This window comes from Papaver somniferum, chromosome 9 (assembly GCF_003573695.1).
Source record: "Papaver somniferum cultivar HN1 chromosome 9, ASM357369v1, whole genome shotgun sequence".
Taxonomy (NCBI): Eukaryota; Viridiplantae; Streptophyta; class Magnoliopsida; order Ranunculales; family Papaveraceae; genus Papaver; species Papaver somniferum.
This window is the reverse complement of record NC_039366.1, coordinates 59,321,319-59,343,954: the sequence shown is the minus strand read 5'-3', so window position 1 is coordinate 59,343,954 and position 22,636 is coordinate 59,321,319. Positions and strand designations below refer to the sequence as shown.

The following is a 22,636-nucleotide window of genomic DNA, read 5'->3' as shown; positions in this document are numbered from 1 at the left end:
AACACTTTGTTAGAAGATCCATTAGAGAAATGCCTAGCTCACTTTGGGATTGATTTTGATGATGATAAGGTGAGGTGAAGGCTTTGTTAGATTCAACCCCTTTGTTAGATACTAGTAATGGATGGAAACCTAAGTTCGAACCATTACCAGTTTCTAAGTCTACCCTAGTTCCTTCTTTAGAAGAGCCTCCTAAGTTGGACCTAAAACCATTACCAGATACCCTGAAGTATGTGTTTTTAGGCCCGTCTGAGACTTTACTTGTGATTGTTTCTTCCGACTTGGATAGAGATCAGGAAAGTAGGCTAGTAACCGTCCTTCAAAACAACAAGGAAGCTTTAGGGTGGACTATAACAGACATTAAGGGTATAAGTCCTACTGTTTGTATGCATCAGATCTATTTAGAGGAAGACACCAAACCTTCTAGGGAGATGCAACGTCGACTAAACCCCAATATGAAAGAAGTAGTTTGAACTGAGGTTCTTAAGCTATTAGATGCAGGCATTATCTACCCTATTTCAGACAGTAAGTGGGTCAGCCCCGTTCAGGTTGTTCCCAAGAAATCTGGTATTACTGTAGTCCAGAATGATAACAATGAGTTAATCCCGACCCGAGTGACCACGGGTTGGCGTGTTTGTATTGACTATAGGAAATTGAACAAGGTCACTAGTAAGGACCACTTTCCCCTTCCCTTCATCGACCAGATGCTAGAGAGATTAGCCGAACATAGTCACTACTGCTTTTTAGATGGCTACTCTGGATATAATCAGATCGTTATTTCCCCAGAAGACCAGGAGAAAACCACTTTTACCTGTCCCTTTGGTACCTTTGCGTATAGACGCATGCCTTTCGGGCTATGTAATGCCCCTGCGAATTTTCAGCGTTGCATGATGAACATATTTTCTGACATGGTAGAACGGTTCTTAGAGGTCTTTATGGATGATTTTTCAGTGTTTGGTTCGTCTTTCGATGAGTGCTTGCATCATTTGTCATTAGTTTTGACTAGGTGTAAGGAAAAGAATTTAATGCTTAATTGGGAGAAATGTCACTTTATGGTTCGTTCAGGAATTTTTCTAGGGCATATTGTATCTTCAAGGGATAGCTTTCCTATAAGGGATAGCTTTCCTGATGAACAATTGTTCTTTGTTACCCAATTACCTTGGTATGCGAATATAGTGAACTATCTTGTCACTGGTCGAATTCCCCAACATTGGGGTAAACAAGATCGTTCTAGATTTTTATCTGAGGTTAAGCACTTCTTTTGGGATGATCCTTATTTGTTTAAGTATTGTCCGGACCATATTATTAGGAGATGTATACCTGAGAGTGACCAGTCCAGTATTATTTCCTTTTGTCATGATCATGCTTGTGGGGGTCACTTTAGTGCTAAGAAAATTGCTGCTAAGATATTGCAGTGTGGATTCTATTGGCCTTCGTTGTTTAAAGACTCCCACAATTACTGCGTTACTTGTGAACGATGCCAGAAATTAGGAACCATTTCCCGTAGGAACATGATGCCCTTGAACCCTATTTTAATTGTTGAGGTCTTTGATGTGTGGGGTATTGACTTTATGGGTCCGTTTCCTAATTCTTTTGGTAACCTATACATCCTTGTCGCCGTAGACTATGTCTCTAAGTGGATTGAGGCGGTTGCGTGTAAAACCAATGACCATAGGGTTGTGATTGAGTTCTTGAAAAATAATATGCTTACACGTTTTGGTACTCCGCGAGCTATAATTAGTGACGGAGGGTCGCACTTTTGTAGTGGGACTTTTAGGCTTCTGATGAAGAAATATGGTATTACACATAAGGTAGCTACCCCGTATCATCCACAGACTAGTGGTCAGGTAGAGGTTTACAATAGGGAGATAAAACGTATATTAGAGAAAACAGTTAATCCTAATCAGAAAGACTGGTCGTCTAGGCTTACCGATGCTTTATGGGCTTACGGTACTGCGTTTAAGACCCCCATTGGAATGTCGCCTTATTGGCTTGTTTATGGAAAGGCATGTCACTTACCCGTTGAGTTAGAACATAGAGCTTATTGGGCTGTTAAGCAGCTAAATTTTTCACTTGACGAGGCAGGATCCCATAGGAAACTCCAGCTCAATGAGTTGGAAGAGATTCGTATAGATGCTTACGATAGTGCGAAGGAGTATAAGAACAAAATGAAACTTGTGCATGATAGAAACATATTACGGAAGTCATTTTCTCCAGGTCAAAAAGTTCTTCTGTATGACACTCGTTTGCATCTATTCCCCGGGAAACTGCGCTCTCGGTGGACCGGTCCTTTTGTGGTCCGTACTGTTTTTCCTCATGGCGCTATTGAGATTGAGACATCATATGGTAATAGTTCTTCAAAGGTTAACGGTCAGAGATTGAAGCCCTTTTTAGATCCTTTTCCTACAGGTGATGTTGAGGAGGTCCCTCTGGAGGACCCTGTTTACCCTTGATTGACCATCGAGGCGATTTTTATGTTGTATAATTTTTTTTGTCAGTTTTTGGTTTCACTTCACTCAGGTACTATCTTTCTGAACTCTCTCTTTACTATTTCCTCATGTTAATTATATTTTTGGTACTGTTCTTTCATGCGAAACATTGAGGATAATGTTAGATTTAAGTTTGGGGGTGGGGTAGAAACTTTTTGTTTTAAATAAACTCCAGAGCCTAGAAATTTATGCAATTAAGGATAGCACTAACCAACCTAAGTGGATGGAAGCATTTTGGTTGTAGGAGTTGAGGAACCAATCTGATTAGATGGAAACATCTAGAAGAGTCTATTCATAAAAGCACAGAGCTCAGGTGTTAGAAATAACATGATAGTTTCACCATATCTCGTTGAGTCCTTTTCACTTCTATTTTTATTTTATTTTGTTTTTAAACTATGTTACTCTAAGTGATTAGGTGGGGCTCACGATTCAAGTTGTTACCAATGCTAGGGTGAATTAGAGTGATTGAGATACCAAAAAAAAAAAGTTGAAAAAAAGTTGAAAAAAAAAGAGATGAAAAAAAAAAAAAAATTGAGACCAGACCATTTGACCAAAAGGAATAAATTCAATAAAGTCGATCACTGGTACCCTTGTATATGCCAGCTGTGTTGACCTAGAGTTAGGATTATCAATCACTGGTTCCCTTGTATATGCCAGTTGTGTTGATATTTGTCAGACTAGTATCTCAATCCATTAGGATAGGTTCATTTTGGCGGAGGCCTTCAGACAGATATGGGAAACGCCGTTCACTTAGTAAACATCAGAACCATCTATGTTTTTCTCTATATCCATCTTCTTGATCTATCCATGTGATTAGTTTTGACTCCGGATATTGATGTCCATAGTGCGACTATCTGAGTAGAGCTCTGTCACTTTATATGAATTTTAGTATGCTTGAGTGCAAACTCGTGTACATCAATTGGAATTTCGCGTCAGGGTACTTCCTCTTTTAGTCAATAAGTATGCCAACCAAGGAGATTCTTTAGTGCCTTCCAAGATTCGTTGTAGATAGCTAGGATCTGGAGTATTAAGGTTTTGTGGGTATATCTCTTGTAAGCCCTCCCGAGACTATAACTCGGCCACTAGGGACACCTAGGGGTTTAAAGGCTTATTGCATACGCTAAATGCAATCGACGATGCCTGCGAAAGTGAGTTAGGATTTTATTTTGTAGTTTTGATTTTCTCGGGACTAGCAAATAATAAGTTTGGGGGTATTTGATAGACGCATTTATGTGTCTATATTCATCTCGATTTTGTATAATGTTAGTACCCATTTTTGTACTTATTATGGTATTTTATGTGTTTGTAGGTATTTTTAGAGAAATAATCATGTGCATAGAAATTGGCTCGAAAAGCGGTATTTACGCGCGTGGGAGAAAAGTACTAAAGGAACCCAAGAGAAATTGATAAAGGCACACACACTTTGGATAAGGGCCACCTATGGCATCCCTAAGTACCTGTTATCGACACCCCTACTCTGGATAGGGGCAACCATCTTCAAATTCCAAATCTTGAAAATTGGCGGGAAATGTTGCTACAGTGAAGAACAGCGAAGAGTTCGAATCGTTGGGCTATTTTTAGGGAGATTAAATCGTGGGAATCAACTGGGTTGGACTTCATAGAGGATAAAAGACCATGTACATGTGTTTGGACCCAGCCAATTGGGCTGGAATATCCGGAGAAACAAAACAGAACCCAAACAGGTCACGCACGCTGATGTTCAAGTTTCAAAGATTTGTGAGAGATATTTGGGAGAGTTTGACGCTGGAAATTCATGTATTTAGTCTTGTTCACATCTTAAGAAGAGTTTGATACCTATTTAATAGCTAACAGAGCGTGAAAAAGCAAAACAGAACGGATTATCGTTCCAACTGGCAGATAAGAGAAATCAGAGATTTGATCGAATTTAAGGGACTCTGTTGAGCTATAAATAGGTGGTTTTCGAGTCTTAGAAAGGCTAGCAAGTTTATGGAGAGTTTGGGAGAAGTATAGAGCATTAACAGAGCGAGAAAATCTAGTTATAGGAAAGTTTTTGCTGCTGCTGCTGCCATTGAAGAACACGAAGAACGGACAGACCAGGGCAGTCGTTCTTCAACAGTGATAACGACTAACACGTGAGGGTCTTAGAGTTACCGCCAGCAACATTTTATTTCTATCGTTTCTGTAACAGTGTTCTGCAACAATTATAAGTGTTGCAAACACCCGATTTACTCAATTATTTTCCTTTTCATCATTTGTAAAACACTTGTGAGCATCAATGAAATATTTTGAGAGGTTTTCCAACATGATGAGCAGCTAAAATTCCTGGTGACTGAGGCGACGGAGGAGCTATTCACTCATGTTTGATTGGTAAATTCTTTTTATAATTTCTTAATTATTTATTTTATTTAATTCACTTGGATCAATAAAAAAAAACAGATAAAAATGATTTTCTTAATTAGTTGTGAATCAGTTTGATGTTTTATGCTTAGAATTAATTCTTTGATAAATCATGCTTAAGGATTACAATTTAATATTTGGACACCTTATAGATTAATAAGTGATTTAGTGGAAAAAGAGCTAGATAATAATTATGAAATATTTTTGTAACCAATCAACTTGAAGTAATAGTGAATCCGGAGCCTTAGTCCATTTTAAATCTTGACATCACTCTTTGAAAATTAATTTGCTTTATTTTTATTAAATCTAAAAATTATTTCCTTCATAAGTCTGAAAAGAACCTATTATTTACCACTATTACAACAACTTTTGGAAAAACATCACATAGTTTCCAGGTTGGGTGCATGGTGGTCAGAGTTGTCAAGAAGCAGGTTATTTTTTTCTTTTAATTTCCTGAAGGTCTGGAATGGTGGAAGGAGTGTTAATGTTGTTCTTTAGCTTATCTCTTCTTCTTTCCCATAGAAGCTTTTTCTGCACATTCAATTCTTCATTGATTATGAATGTTAGCTATAGAGGGAATGGAGGAATACGGGTTGGGAATGTGGAGAGGAATTTTTGGAAAGATAGTGTTAGGATTGATTTCCTCAGCTGAGTTCCTAGTGTTGGCGTTGTTGTTCATCCTGGCAGCATGTTTTATATTAATATTTCTCCTCTTTTGGGGTTTGGTTTTTTAGTTTCTGGTTTTCCAGAATTTTTTTGTGCAAGCTAAGACTTCGGTGCTGTTAGTTAGGATATCTACCAAGATAGGATCTTATAAGACAACTTTGAATATTATAACTTCCTCAGTGTTGTTTTTTAGAATTATTCGCCTTTGAGCCAGCCTCAGTTTGATGGCAAATTCTTCTGCAGCATCTTTATCAAAGTGGGATCTTTTCTTGATAATTGGCGTTGGAGATTTGCTAGGGGTAGTTGCGTTTGTTGGACGGGTGGGGGTGGGGGTGGGGGGGGTAGTAGTGCTCGGATTTCCAAAGAGATTGCTCTTTGCTCTTTCTTCACAAAGAGGCCCTGGATGATCTAGAGTTCTACAAACTTTGCAGAACTCAATACCTGGAAGAGCATAAGCAAATTCAAGCCAGTGAGATAAGGTGGATGTTTCATAGGAATTAATGCCATATTTCAGTTCTCTGGTGACATCAATGGTTAGGAGGACTTCCATATTTTTCTCATCCTCATCTATGTCATAGGCTTTCGTAGCTTCTTGAAAAATAGCAGCTGGTTTGAGGATATTTCTTATGTCTGGAATAATATGTTTGTGAATTCTTTTGACAAGAATCCAAATTCTAACTGAGTAAAAGTTAGCTTCATTAATGTACTCAGGGCCTATGGGTGGAACTTGAGTGAGAACAATGAGTTTGTTGAAGATGCCTCTAGTACCTCCTTGTCTAAAGATCTTGTAATATTCTATGCTTCCAAGCCTGATGGAGTAGTATTTCTCCTTTTTTTTTCAGAGAGAAACTTCAGCATCTCTTCTAAGTTCTCAGTTGGTATTGATGAATCTAGAGACAGTTCTTGTTTCGTGAATTTTTTTGCTACAAAGCCTTCCAATAAAGACCCATTTCCAGTTTATTTCTTTCTTAGGATGTTTTCAGAGTTGATAAAGACTTTAGGGAATAGGTCTTATGGGATATCTAGAGCATAATTCATTTGATCAACAAGATTATCAACAGAATCACTAGATTTAGTACCAGAGGTGGAGGCCATGGGTGTTGAGTTGTGAGAGAGATATAACTTGTTGAAAGTTTTGATGGTGGTATGATTCTGTAATAAGGTATAGAAGGTGATAGTGACTTTAATTTGAATTTCAGCTTTATTGGAGGTCTCTTGAGTGCAACCAACCCGGAGCATGGTGATGTAGCCAATAGTCCAAATCCAGCCAACTTGAAAGTACATATCCCATGTGAAGTCTGCTGGAGTGGTGTAGTAACTCTGTCTTGGACTGATGTTGTAGTTGACTACTAGCATATCTTGAGAGGGAGACCTGACTATATTCAAACATACTAAATTAAAACTGATTAGAAGAAAAATACGAACCCTCTGATGGGTCGCTATAATATGATTCAGATTGTCATTAGATGTTATACTGCTAATAAGGAGAATGCAAGAATGATATTTAGATAGAAAGTGTTTAGTAATCTTAGACCTGTATATTACCTTAAATCTAAAAGTTAAATTTATCTTTATCATGTTGTTGTCCGTTAGGATGAGGTGTGACTGGTCAGAGTTATGTTTTTGGTTTATTAGAGTGATAGTACTTACCTTAGCCTTGAGATAGGAAGGTGACATATCGAAAGTGTTGTATTGACCCCGTAATATATATTGTGGCATAGCAGATATAGCGGATAACTGGGCTTTGGCAGCCCATTAGTGAGCCAAAGTATCAAGTTGGACTTGGGTTTAGCGATAGTTTGCCAAAAACTTAAATGAAGTAGACCTCTTTCAAGCCATAATGGGAACTACCGACGGTAGAGAAAATGTTTGCATGCATCATAGGTGTGCCAAGTATTGCGCCCCCTTCATAGCATCTTCTCAAGAGCAAGTAATAGGCATAATTATGCTCATTATAGACTAGAGACATGACCATGTGAGAAGGAGTCTGACTGAGGTGCCGTATAAGGTAGGGAGAGAGATTAGAAGTAATAACTATCGAAGAAGAGAAAAGTTCTGCTTTTGCTTTTCCTTGAGATATAAAAAAGCCTTTGAAGAGAAAACTCTTCATTTTTCATTGTTCCTCTAACTTAGAGAAGAGCCATAATATCAAATTATACTCAGAGAGATCTTTCCAGATAACATGCCTTGAGTGTTTTATACTGAAGATGGTGTTATTGAGGAGACCCCAAAAATATTAGAAGAACATACTCTGAGTTGGTATAATCCAAATTATCTCATCTCTAGTTTTCCTTATGGAATTGCTTTTCCATATGTTCGAGAAGCTATTTACTATACTCGAAACTTCAACTGACACTGAGAGAGTCTGTGATACAATCGCAAGGTGAAGATTGAACAGATGTATGATCAGATCCTTTCAGGCAGTGGGATAGTGAGAGAGTCTCTAACTTTGAATCAGGTGATGAATCATTTAATATCTGTATATTTCTAAATTTTGACTTTTGTGATTCAATTGTTTTGATTTGGTTAATATGTGATTATCCAGGTTCAGGAGAGAAGAGGTTTATGAGGGGAGAAGTGTTTATGATGAGGGATATTCCAAAATAGTGTTTATGGGGAGGGAAGTGGTAGTGGTGGTTGTGATGGTGGTAGTGGAAGTGGTCTTAATCAAGGTGGTGGAGATGACGATACCAGTGGAGATGATAGTCAGGATGATGTAGATGCTGAAGCTGTTGCATGTGACGTGAGAGGAGCCATTCCAGAGACTGTAAATTGTGAAGGTGGTAAAACATGGAGCACCACTGAAGGATGCATGGTGCATGCCTCTCACCCTCGATTTGGTCAATATGTTGTGATGAATGAGTACATCTGGTTGGGGATAGGTTTGTTGTGACTGGGGGGTTCGGCAAGGATTCTATTCTAATGTTATACATGTTCCTGTTCGGTCTGAGATTCGCAGGATTTCCACCATTCCAATTCCTCAAGCAGTCGCTTTTCCTCAGCTTGATATGTTGTGTCCAGTGGTAGGGCGGATTGCAGCTGAAGTGGCAGCTATTGCTAATGCAGGATATGGAGAGATTAATCCTCCTGCTCAGGGTCAAGCTGTGCAACCTCCAAATCAAGTCCATCATGTGCCTGAGCCAGCATTACTAGAGCCCGCAGTACCAGAGCCAGCATGTCCATAGCCAACCTATCCTCCTGCAAGAGAAAGAAACAGACGATCCCATCCTTCTACTCGACCAGAGCGAGCCACTGGTAGATATGTGATGCACATAAATCAACGAATGCAAAGGGGTGGTCCTTTTAGTCCAAGGAATGCCCAAACAGGTAATTTGGCTACCTAGAACGAGATTGTGGTTGGACACGCTAGATATTTTGGATAAGCTTTGAAACAATTTTAGTTTTTGGTCTTTTGGGTTATTTTGTGGGATTAAAACAATCTTTTGGTTTTTTTGGTTATCTTTTGTAGTTAATTACTTAGAGTCAGTTAAAAACTTTATGATATGTATAGTATACTTCCTGATCTGGAATCATGATACTGTGAATGTTAATGATGAGACTTGTTTTTTATTCAAATAAATACTAATATTACTTTTTTAATATAAAAATAGTGAATGATAAATAAAATAACAGTGTACCAGGACAAATTATGGTTGTAAATCACTCCAAAACTATTCCACTCACATTAAATGAGACGCACCAAAACTATCATTATAGTTGTTGTAAGCCAATCCAAAACTAATCCACTCACATAAAATGAGATCGCACTGAAACCACCTGTGGGGCATCATAGAATGGGTTGGGACCTATCCGAATGTGAAGGCGGTTTTAAGTGGTCCAAAGCCACTGTTCACCGGGAACTTCTAACGAAGTAATACCAACTTTATCTGCCTACTCTTGTTTTAAGTGGAGTACAAGTACAATTTTCGTCACTTTTTTTTTCTTGTTTCGTCACTTAATCTAATCATAGAAAGGTTTTCCAACTTCCCTTGCTTTGATTCGGAGCTTGGGTTTGCTTCTTATACATTAAAAATCTAAATTTCCTTTTAACTCTCCCCTTATTCATTAAAAATTACTTTCTCTTTCTCTCTGCTGCTCAAATTTCTTGGGTGGATTTTTTTGATATTTTCACCTTACCAATGGCGAAAAACTCTACTACTCTCCTCACACTCCTCACATGTCTAATCCCTTTACTTCTTGTTTTATCTTCTCTTTCACTCTCTCATGGAGGAATTTCCAAAACTAGTGGAACGCAAGATGAATCTGAACAGTGGGGTTACGTTGAAGTCAGACCCAGTAACTAACTAGCCGTTCTCTAGATTCAGTTCTATATTTTATTCTATTCCGAGACTGCAGCGACTGGTTAAATTTGGTTGATACTAATTTGTTCTTTTTTCTTTGTAATTTGTAGAATGTCATATGTTTTGGTGGATTTACAGAAGTCCATACAGAGTGGAAGATCCCTCTAAACCATGGCCGATTATTCTGTGGTTACAAGGCGGACCTGTAAGTACACAGCTACATTATCGTAAAGTTATATGGTTTTTCAGATGGGTTCATTTGATTGTTTTAGTCTAAAATTTTGAATTTTCAATTGTGATAAAAGGGTGCATCAGGAGTTGGGACAGGAAATTTTCAAGAAGTTGGACCCTTAGATACAAATTTAAGTCCAAGGAATTCAACATGGTTAAGGAAAGCAGATCTTTTGTTCGTAGTAAGTGATTGAATCTCCAAGTTCTTTCAATTTACATGTTTTTTATTTAGTTGACTTGGATTTTGTCTTTAGAATTAGTACAATTTGTTTGTTTGTTGGTGTAATTGTTTCTACAGGATAATCCAGTTGGAAGTGGATTTAGTTATGTGGAGAAGATTTAGTGACAACTGATGATGAGGCAGCAACCGACTTGACAACTTTATTGAAAGAACTCTTCAACAAAAATGAGACACTTCAAAAGAGCCCTTTGTATATTGTAGCAGAGTCTTATGGAGGAAAATTTGCTGTTACTTTAGGATTATCAGCTCTTAAAGCAATCAAAGCCAATGAACTGAAGCTTAAACTTTGTGGTAATCGATTACTTTTCTTATAACTTCGTGAGTGTTCGTAATGCTTTATTCGGGTTTTGGTCATTTGAATTACTTCTTTAAGCACAAGTAATATATGGAAACAGGTGTTGCTTTGGGAGATAGCTGGATTTCTCCTGAAGATTATGTGGTAAGCAACACTTGGTTTTATCTATATCAGTGTTATCTGCTCATATTCATTAGTCTGAAAAATGCAAACCAATGCAGTTTTCATGGGGTCCTCTACTCAAAGATGTATCATGCCTAGGTACAAATGCAGCAGAGAAATCGAACAGGTCAGGGTTTACTCGAACTCAACATGACTAAAACGTAACTGGTTCTGAAAATATCATTGTCTCATAATATCTTTTATTTTCATACCATGGCTGTGAAAATTAAGCAGCAAATTAAGGATGGCAAACTAATAGATGCAACTGAATCGTGGGGTAAACTCGAAGAATTGATTATTGCGAACTGTAATTCGGTGGTACATTACTTTCCTTTTATACCCCACAGACGATCAGTCCTGCCATTTGAATTAAATCCAGATTGCAGTTGGGCTGATTTCCTATTGCGCCAGTGCGCGACACTCACCTAAGGTTGTCGTATTTGGGATCTTACTTAAAATCCAGATATCTTTTTTGCACAAAGCAGTACTACTACTACCCTCCTTTATACTGTATTATGTTAATGCAGGATTTTTACAATTTCCTATTGGATTCTACCAATGACCCACTTTCATTGTCAGCAACGGTGTATTCATCAAAAGAAGAACCCTTGCACAGGTACTCAAAATACCTTGATTTGAAGACATCTTCTTCAGGAAATAGTTTTGATCTTGCTAGCTTCATGAATGGGATCATCAAAAAGAAGCTCAAAATCATCCCTGATAATGTTAAGTAAGTTAGTTCACCTCTGTAAACTTTTGTTCCACACATTTCTTACTCCTCTTTATCTACATCTGCTTATATGCTGTTCTGACACCTCATTTCAGCTGGGGAGGACAATCGATTGTTTTCACTGCTTTTGAAGGTGATTTCATGACCCCAAGGATCAACGAGGTAATATAGATGTTCCTCAAATAACATTTCTCAAGTTTTATTTATTACAACTAGGAATTTCGATGTTCAGATGTTCATATGAAGAGAGCTATTGTTGTGGGTTGAGCAGGTTGATATGCTCTTAGCTGAAGGGGTCAATGTGACAATATACAATGGGCAGGTACATAATGCTAAATTATTCTTTTGAAACAAGTACCACATGTTCTATCTACTTTTCACTAGTATATTTCTTAAATCAAGTTATCAGTATTCACGTTTTCCAAATTGTTTGCAGCTTGATCTTATCTGTGCAACCAAGGGGACTGAAGCATGGGTTAACAAACTCAAGTACTTCCTCTCTGTTTCTATCTCTGGCTTACTGATAGTTTATGCGACAATGTTTACATGTTTCTGATTAAATTGATTGTTGATACTTTTAAGGTGGGAAGGGCTGAAAAATTTCCTGAGCTTGGACAGAACTCCTCTTTACTGTCAGGATGATAAGGGCAGCAATAAAGCTACCAAAGCATTTACAAAGTCATACAAGAATCTACAATTTTACTGGATTCTAGGGGCTGGGCATTTTGTAAGTAATCTTTTCACGTATTAAATCATCTATTGGAAACATATCCGTATATATTAATTATCGACTAACAATGGATATGGTATGTATTCGGTCCTAATAATCTTGTGTACACTGTGTTCTGTTTACCTGCAGATTCCTGTTGATCAACCTTGTGTTGCCCTACAAATGATAACGAATATCACACAGTCCCCTGCCGTTTCATCATATGGAAGTGAAACCCATGAAGAAAGATTAGAACAAAATCAAGAAATCAGACAAGAAATAAAGAAGAAAATGCATAGAAAAGAGTTCGCACGGCTTCAATCTTACATGAAGTGACTGATTCAATTGTAAAGCTTTTGAAACTAGGAATTACACTCAAGGGAAATTTCCCATGAGACAATAATTTGTCACAACAGTCCTCAGTAATAAAAGAAATTATATTTGTTGGTACATATTCACTAATTTCATTTCCAGCTGTGTGGAAAACTTTTCAAGTACAATTTTGCACCTAAATTTAGATGAAGTTTTCTTCACCAATTCAAATTGCCACAAAATAACTCGTATTTAAAGCAAAACTTGCTATTGCATATCTATACATCATTTAAGTTCAGTTCTTGTTTAATATGCCCCGCCAGAGCCTGACTCTTAAAGAAAGAAAGTCCATTTTATTACCGTCGGAACAGTTTACAAATTACAGGCAACTTACCAACAATGCTGCACAGATTGCTGGTCCACAGATTTTATCAGCCTTTTAGGACTGCTCAGTTTGGAAGCACATTACAGCAACGCAACCACGCATAATCATCTCCCACTCAAAGCTGCCAATAGGAGATGGTGAGATTGCTGCATTTTGACTTGTGCTTCAAAGTCAAGCTCCCACCTCTGTTCGAGATAGTGCACTTTAAGCAAGGCACCATCAAGTATCACATGTCAAATGAAGGACGGAGCTGGTCTTTTCACTTCAAGAGAAACCTAAAAGATAACAAAAGATGTTTGGAGTTTTCAAAGTGGGAGTCTCTCACTTTGGAGTCTCTCATTTGGACCTCGTCTTCTCTTACTTTCACCATGAATGACATAAATACCCCCTGGATGATATGACATCATACACGGTAAAAAAAGAAGAAGAGAGAATCCGGTCTCCACTCCACACAAAACTCTAAAACGTTTGGAGTTTCAAATTCGCGCTATAAATATATAAACACGATCTCCTTCCTCTCTGCTTTGTGGTGTGCGTCGTTTGAGTTTCCCGTCAGCACAGGGTTTTCACTTTCTACAAGCGTCTGAATCGTTGGACAAATCCATTTTAATCAACTATGTTCAAGTATCTCTGGTAAGCGTTCAAACTCTCTAGGGTTTTGGCAATTGTGAAAGTTTTAATTTCGAATGGTATCAATATATAGTAAACAAAACGTAATTGTTCTTCTGATACTCTTATTCATCAGTCAAAGTGAGCTAAGTTGTTTTTAGATGGTTTGTCTGTTAGGTTTTGTTCTTATTTTGATTACATACATTTTGGTTTTATTTATAGGGGTACTGGTGGTTCTCAAGAGGAACAAATTAGGCCACCAATGGATTTGTATTATCGGCCCTCTACATCAGCTAACTCAAATAATCACCTTAATCTCCAACAACTCTCGGATTCGCTGATGTCGTTGCCTAGTTCCCAATGTTCACCGGCTGATTCTGTAAGCATTACGGAGTTGTTGAATAAGAAAAGGTAAAGGTTCTTGCTGAAAATTGGTATTTCAGTCTTCTATTTCCTTTTCAGTATTTTCAATTATGGAATTTTATGTGTCTTCGGTTTTTTAGTTTGTAAAACACTGATTTGGTCGAACTTTTACTTTCTCGTTGATTGTCATGCAGTGTCGACGAGATAGAGAAACTACAATCAGACAAGAATGCGTACGATCAATTCTTACTTTCACTTGAAGAAGTGAAGATTCAAAACAATGTAAGTTGCAAAAAGGATATTTTGTTGGACTTTATTATTATGAGCAGAAGGAACTTCAAATATACGTAGGAGTTTGAAACCATAATTATGCTGATTTTTGCATTTCATATGTTATCTTTATGTTCGTCTTGTTTATGATTAACAAGCTTTGCTCATTGAATGCAACCTCTGCTGGTGATGGGCTCTGATGTATCTTGTTTTCCTTGGCCTTGTATTATATCTTGTTAGGTATACGACGAACTGCAGAAGGAAACATTGCAGATTGCAAGTAAGGATCTTGAAGCACTTGTGCTTTTAAGGACATTAAGATTGTTAGTCAGCAAGGCATTGCAAAAGTTATCTAATTCACTATAAATGCCTTTTTGTTTTTGTAATGTGAACAGGGGGAAATTTAGATAAGGAGCCACGCATTTTGGAGCTCAAAGATCAGGTGAGTTCCATATATTCACTTTCTCGTACATGTATTGACCAACAGATCAGAGGTGACTACTGACAGTGATCTTGGTTTTTCTGGGTTGGCAGTGTGAAATAATTCGAACGGAAGACCTTGCTGCAGCCCTGGAGAAACTAAGCAGACTAGAGAGCCAAAAGGAAGAGAGTATTAGGGGTTTTTCTCCCTCCGTGCTTCTTCAAGAGCTGCAAGGTGAGTACAATTAGATCACTGTGTTTAAGGTTGAAAGCTTGAAAAGTTTATAACTAAAGGACGCTGGATGACATTTTGGATTTTCAGAAGCCATGCATAAAGCAGAAGATGAAACTGAGAACCTTCAAAGACGGCTCACTAGTAAAGAGATTGAGCCTGCTATGTTTGTGCAAGAGTGTAAAAAGCTGCGCATGACCTATCAAAGACGAGCACTTATTCATCTTGCAGCTCAGACATCGTTCCCTGGATGATCTTGTGGATGCTGTATATACCACATTTTTGAAAAGTTACTTTACATTTGTACTGCTGGTGTCTTTTGCTATAAATTGTAGTTCATGTTTCAGGAGTTAATAAATCTGGACTAGGTGAACACTAGCTAACAATTTCTTGCTGCTGCTTTTTCTTTTTCCTTATTTCTTGTTTCACTTTTTTCAGTATTTAAATTTTTTTAGAAACATCTCTCTTATTTTCAGTCACAATCAAGAATTTTATGACCACCATAACCAATCACTCAGTATATTGTATTATTCTGGTTATAAGGCTGGTTATGAAGTCTGCGAGTATTACTATTAACATGAAAAACCAAACAAGGATGAACCAACCAGTATCAAATGGCCTCATACTTTCATTTGCATTGCCTCTAAAATTGTTGATTGAATATACAATGTAAGAGGGAAAAAAAAATACAGCTTTCGCAGTGACTAAATAATGTTTGAATAGCGGAAAACAAAAAAGAATGTTGCTGTACCTGAAACAAAAAAATTCTGAGGTTTCTTGACTCACACCTCATGGCCTGCAGCATCTGCTGATCTGAACAAGTAAATTACTCTATGCTGGTTGCCGGCCAGTTTCTTTTGTTGTCTCTCCACCTTGTTGGGACGTATCTCAAGTAAAAACAAAACGGACACAAACAAGGTTTCTATAATCATGCATCATCTATCCAGGTTGTTAGAAAGAATCACACACCTCCGAATCTGCATGAGCTCCTTCATAAGTTTCTAATTTCGCTCCTTGGAGCTCTCAATTAGCTGTAGAATACAATTGGTAGATGGTGACGAAAGTTGATGTTAGGTTAGATTCTGGACAGACAGTTGAAGTTCACTATCTCCCAAGTGTCTTTTGCTTGTAACCGTTCTTCTGCCTTTCCAAAAGTTTCTCTTTGGTCTTTATCTTCTTAAGCATCTTCTGCCGGTACCTCTCTTCTCTCTCTCGTTCATAAATTCCTTGCCAATGCACTTCCCCTGTTAAAGGCCACAGCCATCCATCCCTCGGATGTTCTTCGTCATCTGCTGCTTCTGCTAGATCCTCATCCATACTCTTAAGCAGTGTAAAATTAAAGAACTTGGCCCACATTAATTCCTTGCGCTGATAAATTGGGTGCTGCTCTTCAAGTGATCCTGATCTCGGATCAATGTAAACCATCCTTCTAGCACTGTGGTATGCCCAAACATTGACCAAAAGTTCCAACATTCGACAATAACAGTGCTTCTTCTGCAGGTTACCAAACACGGAGAAGAAATAAAATTAACAATAAAGTTTCATATTAATTGCAGTATCTAAGAGACCAAGAGTTGGCAAATAATAGGTGGATTACCTCTAGTTCTGAAGTTCCTAACAAACATGTATTGTTGTTACTCATATCATTGTTCAAGCCATCAAGTGAATCAGCAAACATCCTACAGATTCGATAAAGAAAGCTGTCAATTTACACATGCATGACATCCAAATGTAAGTGAGATGAAGCAAAACTGTATCTACACTCTACCTTGAAAACATGACAAATTCTACAAAGGAACGTGTTGGCATCAACCAATTATGCAATGCAGACCAGTGACCACCATCCTCGGGCATGGGAGGCAGAGCTTCTACTTCTGGTGGTAAGCCATACATCTGGCGGAAAACTTTGGCAAATACCGTCCTGTGTCAATAAAGAATAGGTGTAATTACATTAGAATGTGGAGATCTAACAATATGTTGTCACTAATCATAGTGAAGCACAAACAGGGATTTCAATTCTTATATCTATATGAGACATTATTTATCTAAGTAAATATTAAAAAAACTAACCCAACGAAAAAAACTGTACGAAAAAAGAATTTTGAAGATAATTTTACTCTAGTTTGATGCATAAAGTTGCATGGAATATGAAGAATATCTTTTATATGGTTTGCTAGAGTGATGAAATTGCAAGTTGAATAAGCCAACCATTGTGAAGAAATTGCAACTTGAATTTACTCTAGTTTGATGCATAAGTTGCATGGAATAAGAAATCTTTTAAATGGTTTGACAGACTAATGAAATTGCAAGTTGAATAAGCCACCACCGTGAAGAAAATGAAGAAGAAACAATCTGAGGGCTATGTGGAGCATATATGTGCAAAACTTAATGATTAAGATGATTCATTCATTAATCAATTTCAAAAGGCTACCATGTGAATATACTGACCCTTCCTAGCGATCTTATCATAAACATACAGATTTGTACCTGCATTGACCCCCGTTTATAATGTCACACATAGACCAGAAAGTAAGTATGTCATTGTTCCCTCCCACTCCATTGTCTAGCTCCAAACGCGCCCAGTAATAGATAACATCTCCTTGAGGCTCGGCCAGAGTAATTTCTTCTAGTACAGTTTCAGCTTTATTTGACAAAGAAACCTGTTGACGAGACAAAATAAAAAGTGCCAGCTACTCAACAAATGAAAGAAGAATTTCTCCGGCTCTAGATTTTAAAGTATGTAAGCTTATATGAACTGCTTAAAGTAGTGTGCTTAGTATTGCATACCAATTGAAAAGACAAGATATGACATATACCTTCCTTCCTGAAGCACGCCATGACTGGAACCCAATCCAAGGTATAGTGTGAACATTATCCACCTTATTTGCAATAGCAAACATGCCTCCAAGCTCACCAAGAAGATCCCTGTAGTAGGTATCATTCAGGAGAGGAAGGCGACTAACTGCATCAACATCATCAGATCTTGATCTCCATGCTCTTGTAGACTGGCAACAAAAACATCAGATGTTTCAAAACCAGAACAATTTTAAACATGAGAAGCATTTTCTGCAAAGCTTAGTCTACTTCTTCACTAACACCAAAGACAGACAACCACCTTTAAGTAGGAGACACTAGGTATCATTTTTAAGCAAATGCCTTAGAGGAACATACAGAGTGTCATTACTATACATATGTTGCAACATAGGATCTGGATTTGAGTTGTTCAATTTACTATAGCGACAGAGAAAGATAATATTTGTCAATATGATATCAGGAAACTTACTAGACTCAACCCGCGGTACAAAGAACCATGGTGTAAGGATGGCCAGGAACCAGCTCCATTGTAAATCTCATAAATACACAGCGACTGGCCTACCCTTTCTAGCTCTCCTTCGTCTCTTTCATTTGGTTCAAATTTAAGCTTATCAGCTTTGCGAGCATTACGATATATCTCATCCCATGAACCCGTTGTTCTCTCCATCCTTTCTTCAAGCTAGATATCATGGAATGAAACGACATTCTTTTAAAATACGCAACCAAGAATGAAGATAGAAAGAAAAAGAAATAAAAAAACGATAAAAATGACCGTACCTCCTCTGTTTCTCGCCTTTCAAACTCTTCATTACTTTGAATTTCCCACAACACTTCCCAATCTAATTTGGTAGGGAACTCGTGAAAATCTATTTCATCCTCTGAATTATTTTTCACATTGTTGAGGCTGGAAAATTCATCTTCTAGGGCATACACGACGCTTGATCCTCTAATATAACTGCCGTTCTGATCAAAGTTGGAAACTTCCCTGCCTCTCTGTTCTATTTCTTCCCCAAATAAATCCCATTCCCAGGTTTGCTGATGAAGCTCCGAAATAGGACCTGGGAGCAACACATCCGAGGGGAAATGGAGCAAATTTTCTAGGAGCTTTGCATAACCAATTATACATTCTGATGCCAGCATGTTTTTCGTAAGCAATTTTCCAGAGGAGGCAACCATATTAGCAAATCTAGAAAGCTTTCTATTTGATATTAAGAGTGAGAAGGCTCTCATCAAACTGTCAGGATCCTTTTTTCTGAAAATGACACCATTCGCTCTATCAACAATCTGCAATGTCAAAATTCTCTCCATAAGAGCAAGCACTACAGCTGAAACACCATTTAATTAATTAAGTTCCAAGCATCTAAGAGTAAAAATAAGATTGAGTGGGTGAATGGAAGTAACTCACATATCTCTTTATGATTGGCAAATCAGGTGCAATAACAGGGATTTCAAAGGACATGGCTCTGATCAGTAGGGGAGGAAAACCTTGCTCATCTTGGAAAGATCCATGTAGAACAATATCAGCCATTAACAGTACACTGTTCACATCCCCATCCAAACCATAGTGCATCAATGATCCACGAGGAAGGTTTAGGCGTGAAGCAACATCCTGCATCAATCAGAGACTCCATAGAATAAATACTACTCAAATCATAAATCAAATGAATACCAGGATCAAATCTTATACTGGATGATTATAATACACATTGTACAACTTCTTTTTTAAATTGCCTCCTAGCTAACCTAGAATCTGAAAACTTAATGGCAGAAGCAATGCTCTTACGAGAAGAAGGGGAAACATAATTACTTGAATTAAAGAAAGGAATACTTCATAATAGCTGGAATGCAGTCTAGGTTCCGACATTAGTAACATCAGCACAAAACTCAACTTAGTTGTCCTCAACTCTTTTAATTATTAAACAAATTATGTAGTCTCTAGTTCAAAGGTTATTCATTAGTACTTCACCTTTCATGCAAATTAAAGAGTACGGGAGAGGGGAACCATGTGATAGTGTGATAGTTAAAAGGAGTAGACCACAAAGGCACGAACTATGTAATGCATATATCGGTAGCTAAATACCTGCAAAGCATCATTATATCCATCAGTGGAGTTTCCACATAAGAAGACAAATTTTAAAGATACTTCAGCCTCCTTCCTTGTAAATTTCATTAGCAGCGGTCCAATAGTATGCATAGCCACAGCATAGTCCCATGAAAGCTTGTCATAGAAGAAAGAACTTCCGACAACTAAAATCACCATATCATCTCTATCGAGTCCATTGGCCTTCCTAGCTTGATATTTCGAATGTGACTTGGCAAAGGTTTCTGCGCCCCACACATCTACTGGGGATCCAGGAATTACAAAGAAGTTTCCCGTATCAAGAACACTATACAACAACTGACAGAAGAAAGTACATTAGTTGATTAGTTTCGTCAGAATTAATTCAATTGAAGTGAGAAACAAAATTCTCTTACGGTAAACACAAACAATGAGAAGGGCATTACCGGCAAAGAATAATCTGGAAAAACGACTACATCCGCCCTGCTTAAAGCATTTCTCCACTCAAGAATTAGATGCTCCCAACCCATCTCCACATACTTTGCAAAACGCCGTGCAAGTATATCTTCTTCCACTATCCATATCAGTGGTATAGAACAAAAAGGCTCCTGCATGATGCTGCATACCATAAAAAACTCACTACCATAGAAAATAGAACACTACCAGAAAGAATCCATTACTGTCACTATATAAATTATACAACAACGAAGGATCAGAAGAAATATCAAAAAACAAGGTCATACAATAGTTGGAACAAGCACAGGGTGACTGTAAGTAGCAAATGAATTTACACAAGATCCAAATGAATGTCCCACTTCTTTGTGTCAGATGTAACTAAAAATATATCTAGAAGAGAAAAATATTTATTGTGCCATTGCTCCTTTGAATGATAAGAAACATCGATTTTTAAAATTTCACTACAAACAGATAGATTATGATTATAATGAACCTATGGTCATAAGCATTCTGAGGGGGAGATGATCCATTTTTACCCATCCAATTGCATCCAAAGCAACTCAAAATATTCTAACTAGTTTTAAATCAGACAGGACAATACCTTGAGACAGCTTCTTTTGCTTCAAGAGAGTTCACAATAACACCTTCATAACTGTAAGAGAACAGAAGCAAAGTGACCATTATATATAGCCGGCAAGAATGTTGACGAACAGACTGATAAATCTTGAGCAGTGAGAAAGTCATAAAAACGTCAAAACTTCAAGAGTTGATAACACAAAGCCTAATATACAACACTTACATTGACCAATCAATATAGAGGGAGCTATTGGCACCCAGTATGGAAACACGACCTCCAATCGACTCCCATAATGGCCGAGCCTCACCATCATCGACCGCGTACATCTGTACAAGTATAAAAGAGAAACAAGCTTGGTATAACCTTAAATATCCAACTAATCTACATGAATTTGTCAGTGTAAGCAATAAAATTAAAAGACAACTCACCTTAAATGAGTAACCAAGTTCCTTTAAACTCTTCACCACTGTATAAAGCATCAATGTTACTGGATCCTTATCCATATTTCCTAAGATCTGAGAGTCAAATTAATAGAGGTTTTAAGAAGGAATGAAAAAGAGTTAATAAATATAACAAAATTAATGTATCAAAAATCAAAGTAATTTTACAGTTCTACGGATAACATCTAATCTATTGAATGTGATCAATTGGTGAAACTAACGAAACAAAACAGGAAATGTTACTTACAAGAGCTAATCGAGGTGGACGAATAGCAACTCTGGATTCAGTTCTTAATCGGTCGAGAAAACTAGCTTGTGTATCAAATCTTTGTAACAATTTTGTCGTAGGAAGAAATTTGAGGTTATCTCCATATTTCAATCCGTTCTTTCTTGTAAAAATACTAATTCTATCACTACCAGAAGTAAAAACAGAAGAAATTGAAGTTTGTAATGAGATTGAACCAACAACAAACACCAAAAAAGCTAAAATAGCAGCACCGTATAAAAAATAGGTAATCTTGAATGAAAAACCCTTACGAACGATTCTATTATGATGAGATCGATTTCTCCATTGCCGATCCATTTTCCGATCTCCTCCTCCTCCTCCATCTTCAACGTTATTGATATTATCAGAATGATTAATAGGATTTCTCTTCAACCTAAACCTATCTCTAATCGAATAAACTACTCCTGCTTGATCCCCACTGTTATTTTCTGGGTCTGGAGGAGAAGTCGAATTTCTTCCCATTTTCGAATCAAGAAAATGTTGTTAATGGCGGTGCAGATTAACAATAAATGATGCCATTATGAGTTCTTCCGAAACTCGAAGTGTGGGAGTTGTGAATACTGTAACAACTTCTTCTGCCATAAAACACTGAATCTCTTCTGGTTTGTTGCTTGATTTTCCCTCTCTTTCTTTCTTACTTTCTTGATTTCTCTGTGTCTTCTTCTTAATTTGGTAATTTGTTTTGGTTTAGATCAGAGTACAGTGTTTATTTCGTTTATTAATTTCATAACCAAATTTACCCTTGGAATCTTATTACTAGTACATACTAATACATAACCCACCATATCACATGAGGTTTCGTCTTAACAACTGTGCCCTTCTTTCATAAATCCTTTACCTATGCCCTATGGAAAGGTCTCGTGCGCTTCTTTCGTAATCTCAACCATGGGACTCTGGGAGGTCTTTTGATTACTTGTAGCCGCATGCGCGAGCAGGCAGGTTCTGAAATACACGGTGAAACTTATCATTTTATATGAGTCGAGTTGTTTCAAGTGGCTCTTAGACCTTTTGTTTTTTCTTAAATGAATTACGGACTAAATTTTAGTGTTGTTTTCTTTCGATGTACTTCAGTGACATCGGCTAACAGTATGCTGACAAATAAAAAATTATTTGAAGTGAGCTCCTTACAGTGCTTCTTAGAATTTTATTTTGGGGGACGTAGATCAGTAATTAGTGGATGCAGTTCGTTGCATAATCAAAAGGATAAACACAA

General features: G+C 37.5%; 2 protein-coding genes and 1 pseudogene across 2 annotated transcripts; 2 read left to right on the top strand and 1 right to left on the bottom strand.

The window, feature by feature from the left end:
• The first annotated feature begins 9,445 nt into the window (after positions 1 to 9,445).
• LOC113307682 lies at positions 9,446 to 12,652 on the top strand (annotated as a pseudogene).
• A 697-nt stretch (positions 12,653 to 13,349) lies between these two features.
• On the top strand, positions 13,350 to 15,251 carry LOC113307634 (vacuolar protein-sorting-associated protein 37 homolog 1-like). Its single transcript, XM_026556082.1, has 7 exons — positions 13,350 to 13,530; positions 13,729 to 13,917; positions 14,064 to 14,151; positions 14,380 to 14,419; positions 14,535 to 14,581; positions 14,674 to 14,794; positions 14,882 to 15,251. The coding sequence occupies exons 1-7, from the start codon at positions 13,514 to 13,516 to the stop codon at positions 15,043 to 15,045; spliced, it is 666 nt and encodes a 221-aa protein (XP_026411867.1). The 5' UTR covers positions 13,350 to 13,513; the 3' UTR covers positions 15,046 to 15,251.
• A 132-nt stretch (positions 15,252 to 15,383) lies between these two features.
• Positions 15,384 to 22,166, bottom strand: LOC113310017. Its single transcript, XM_026558552.1, has 14 exons — positions 21,385 to 22,166; positions 21,126 to 21,212; positions 20,920 to 21,023; positions 20,722 to 20,772; positions 20,111 to 20,282; positions 19,686 to 20,003; positions 19,011 to 19,214; positions 18,383 to 18,889; positions 18,075 to 18,284; positions 17,608 to 17,796; positions 17,279 to 17,451; positions 16,560 to 16,712; positions 16,389 to 16,470; positions 15,384 to 16,285 (listed from the first exon to the last, which is right to left on the bottom strand). Exons 1-14 carry the CDS (start codon positions 21,883 to 21,885, stop codon positions 15,896 to 15,898), a joined length of 3,141 nt encoding a protein of 1,046 aa, XP_026414337.1. The 5' UTR covers positions 21,886 to 22,166; the 3' UTR covers positions 15,384 to 15,895.
• Between the last annotated feature and the right edge of the window lie 470 nt (positions 22,167 to 22,636).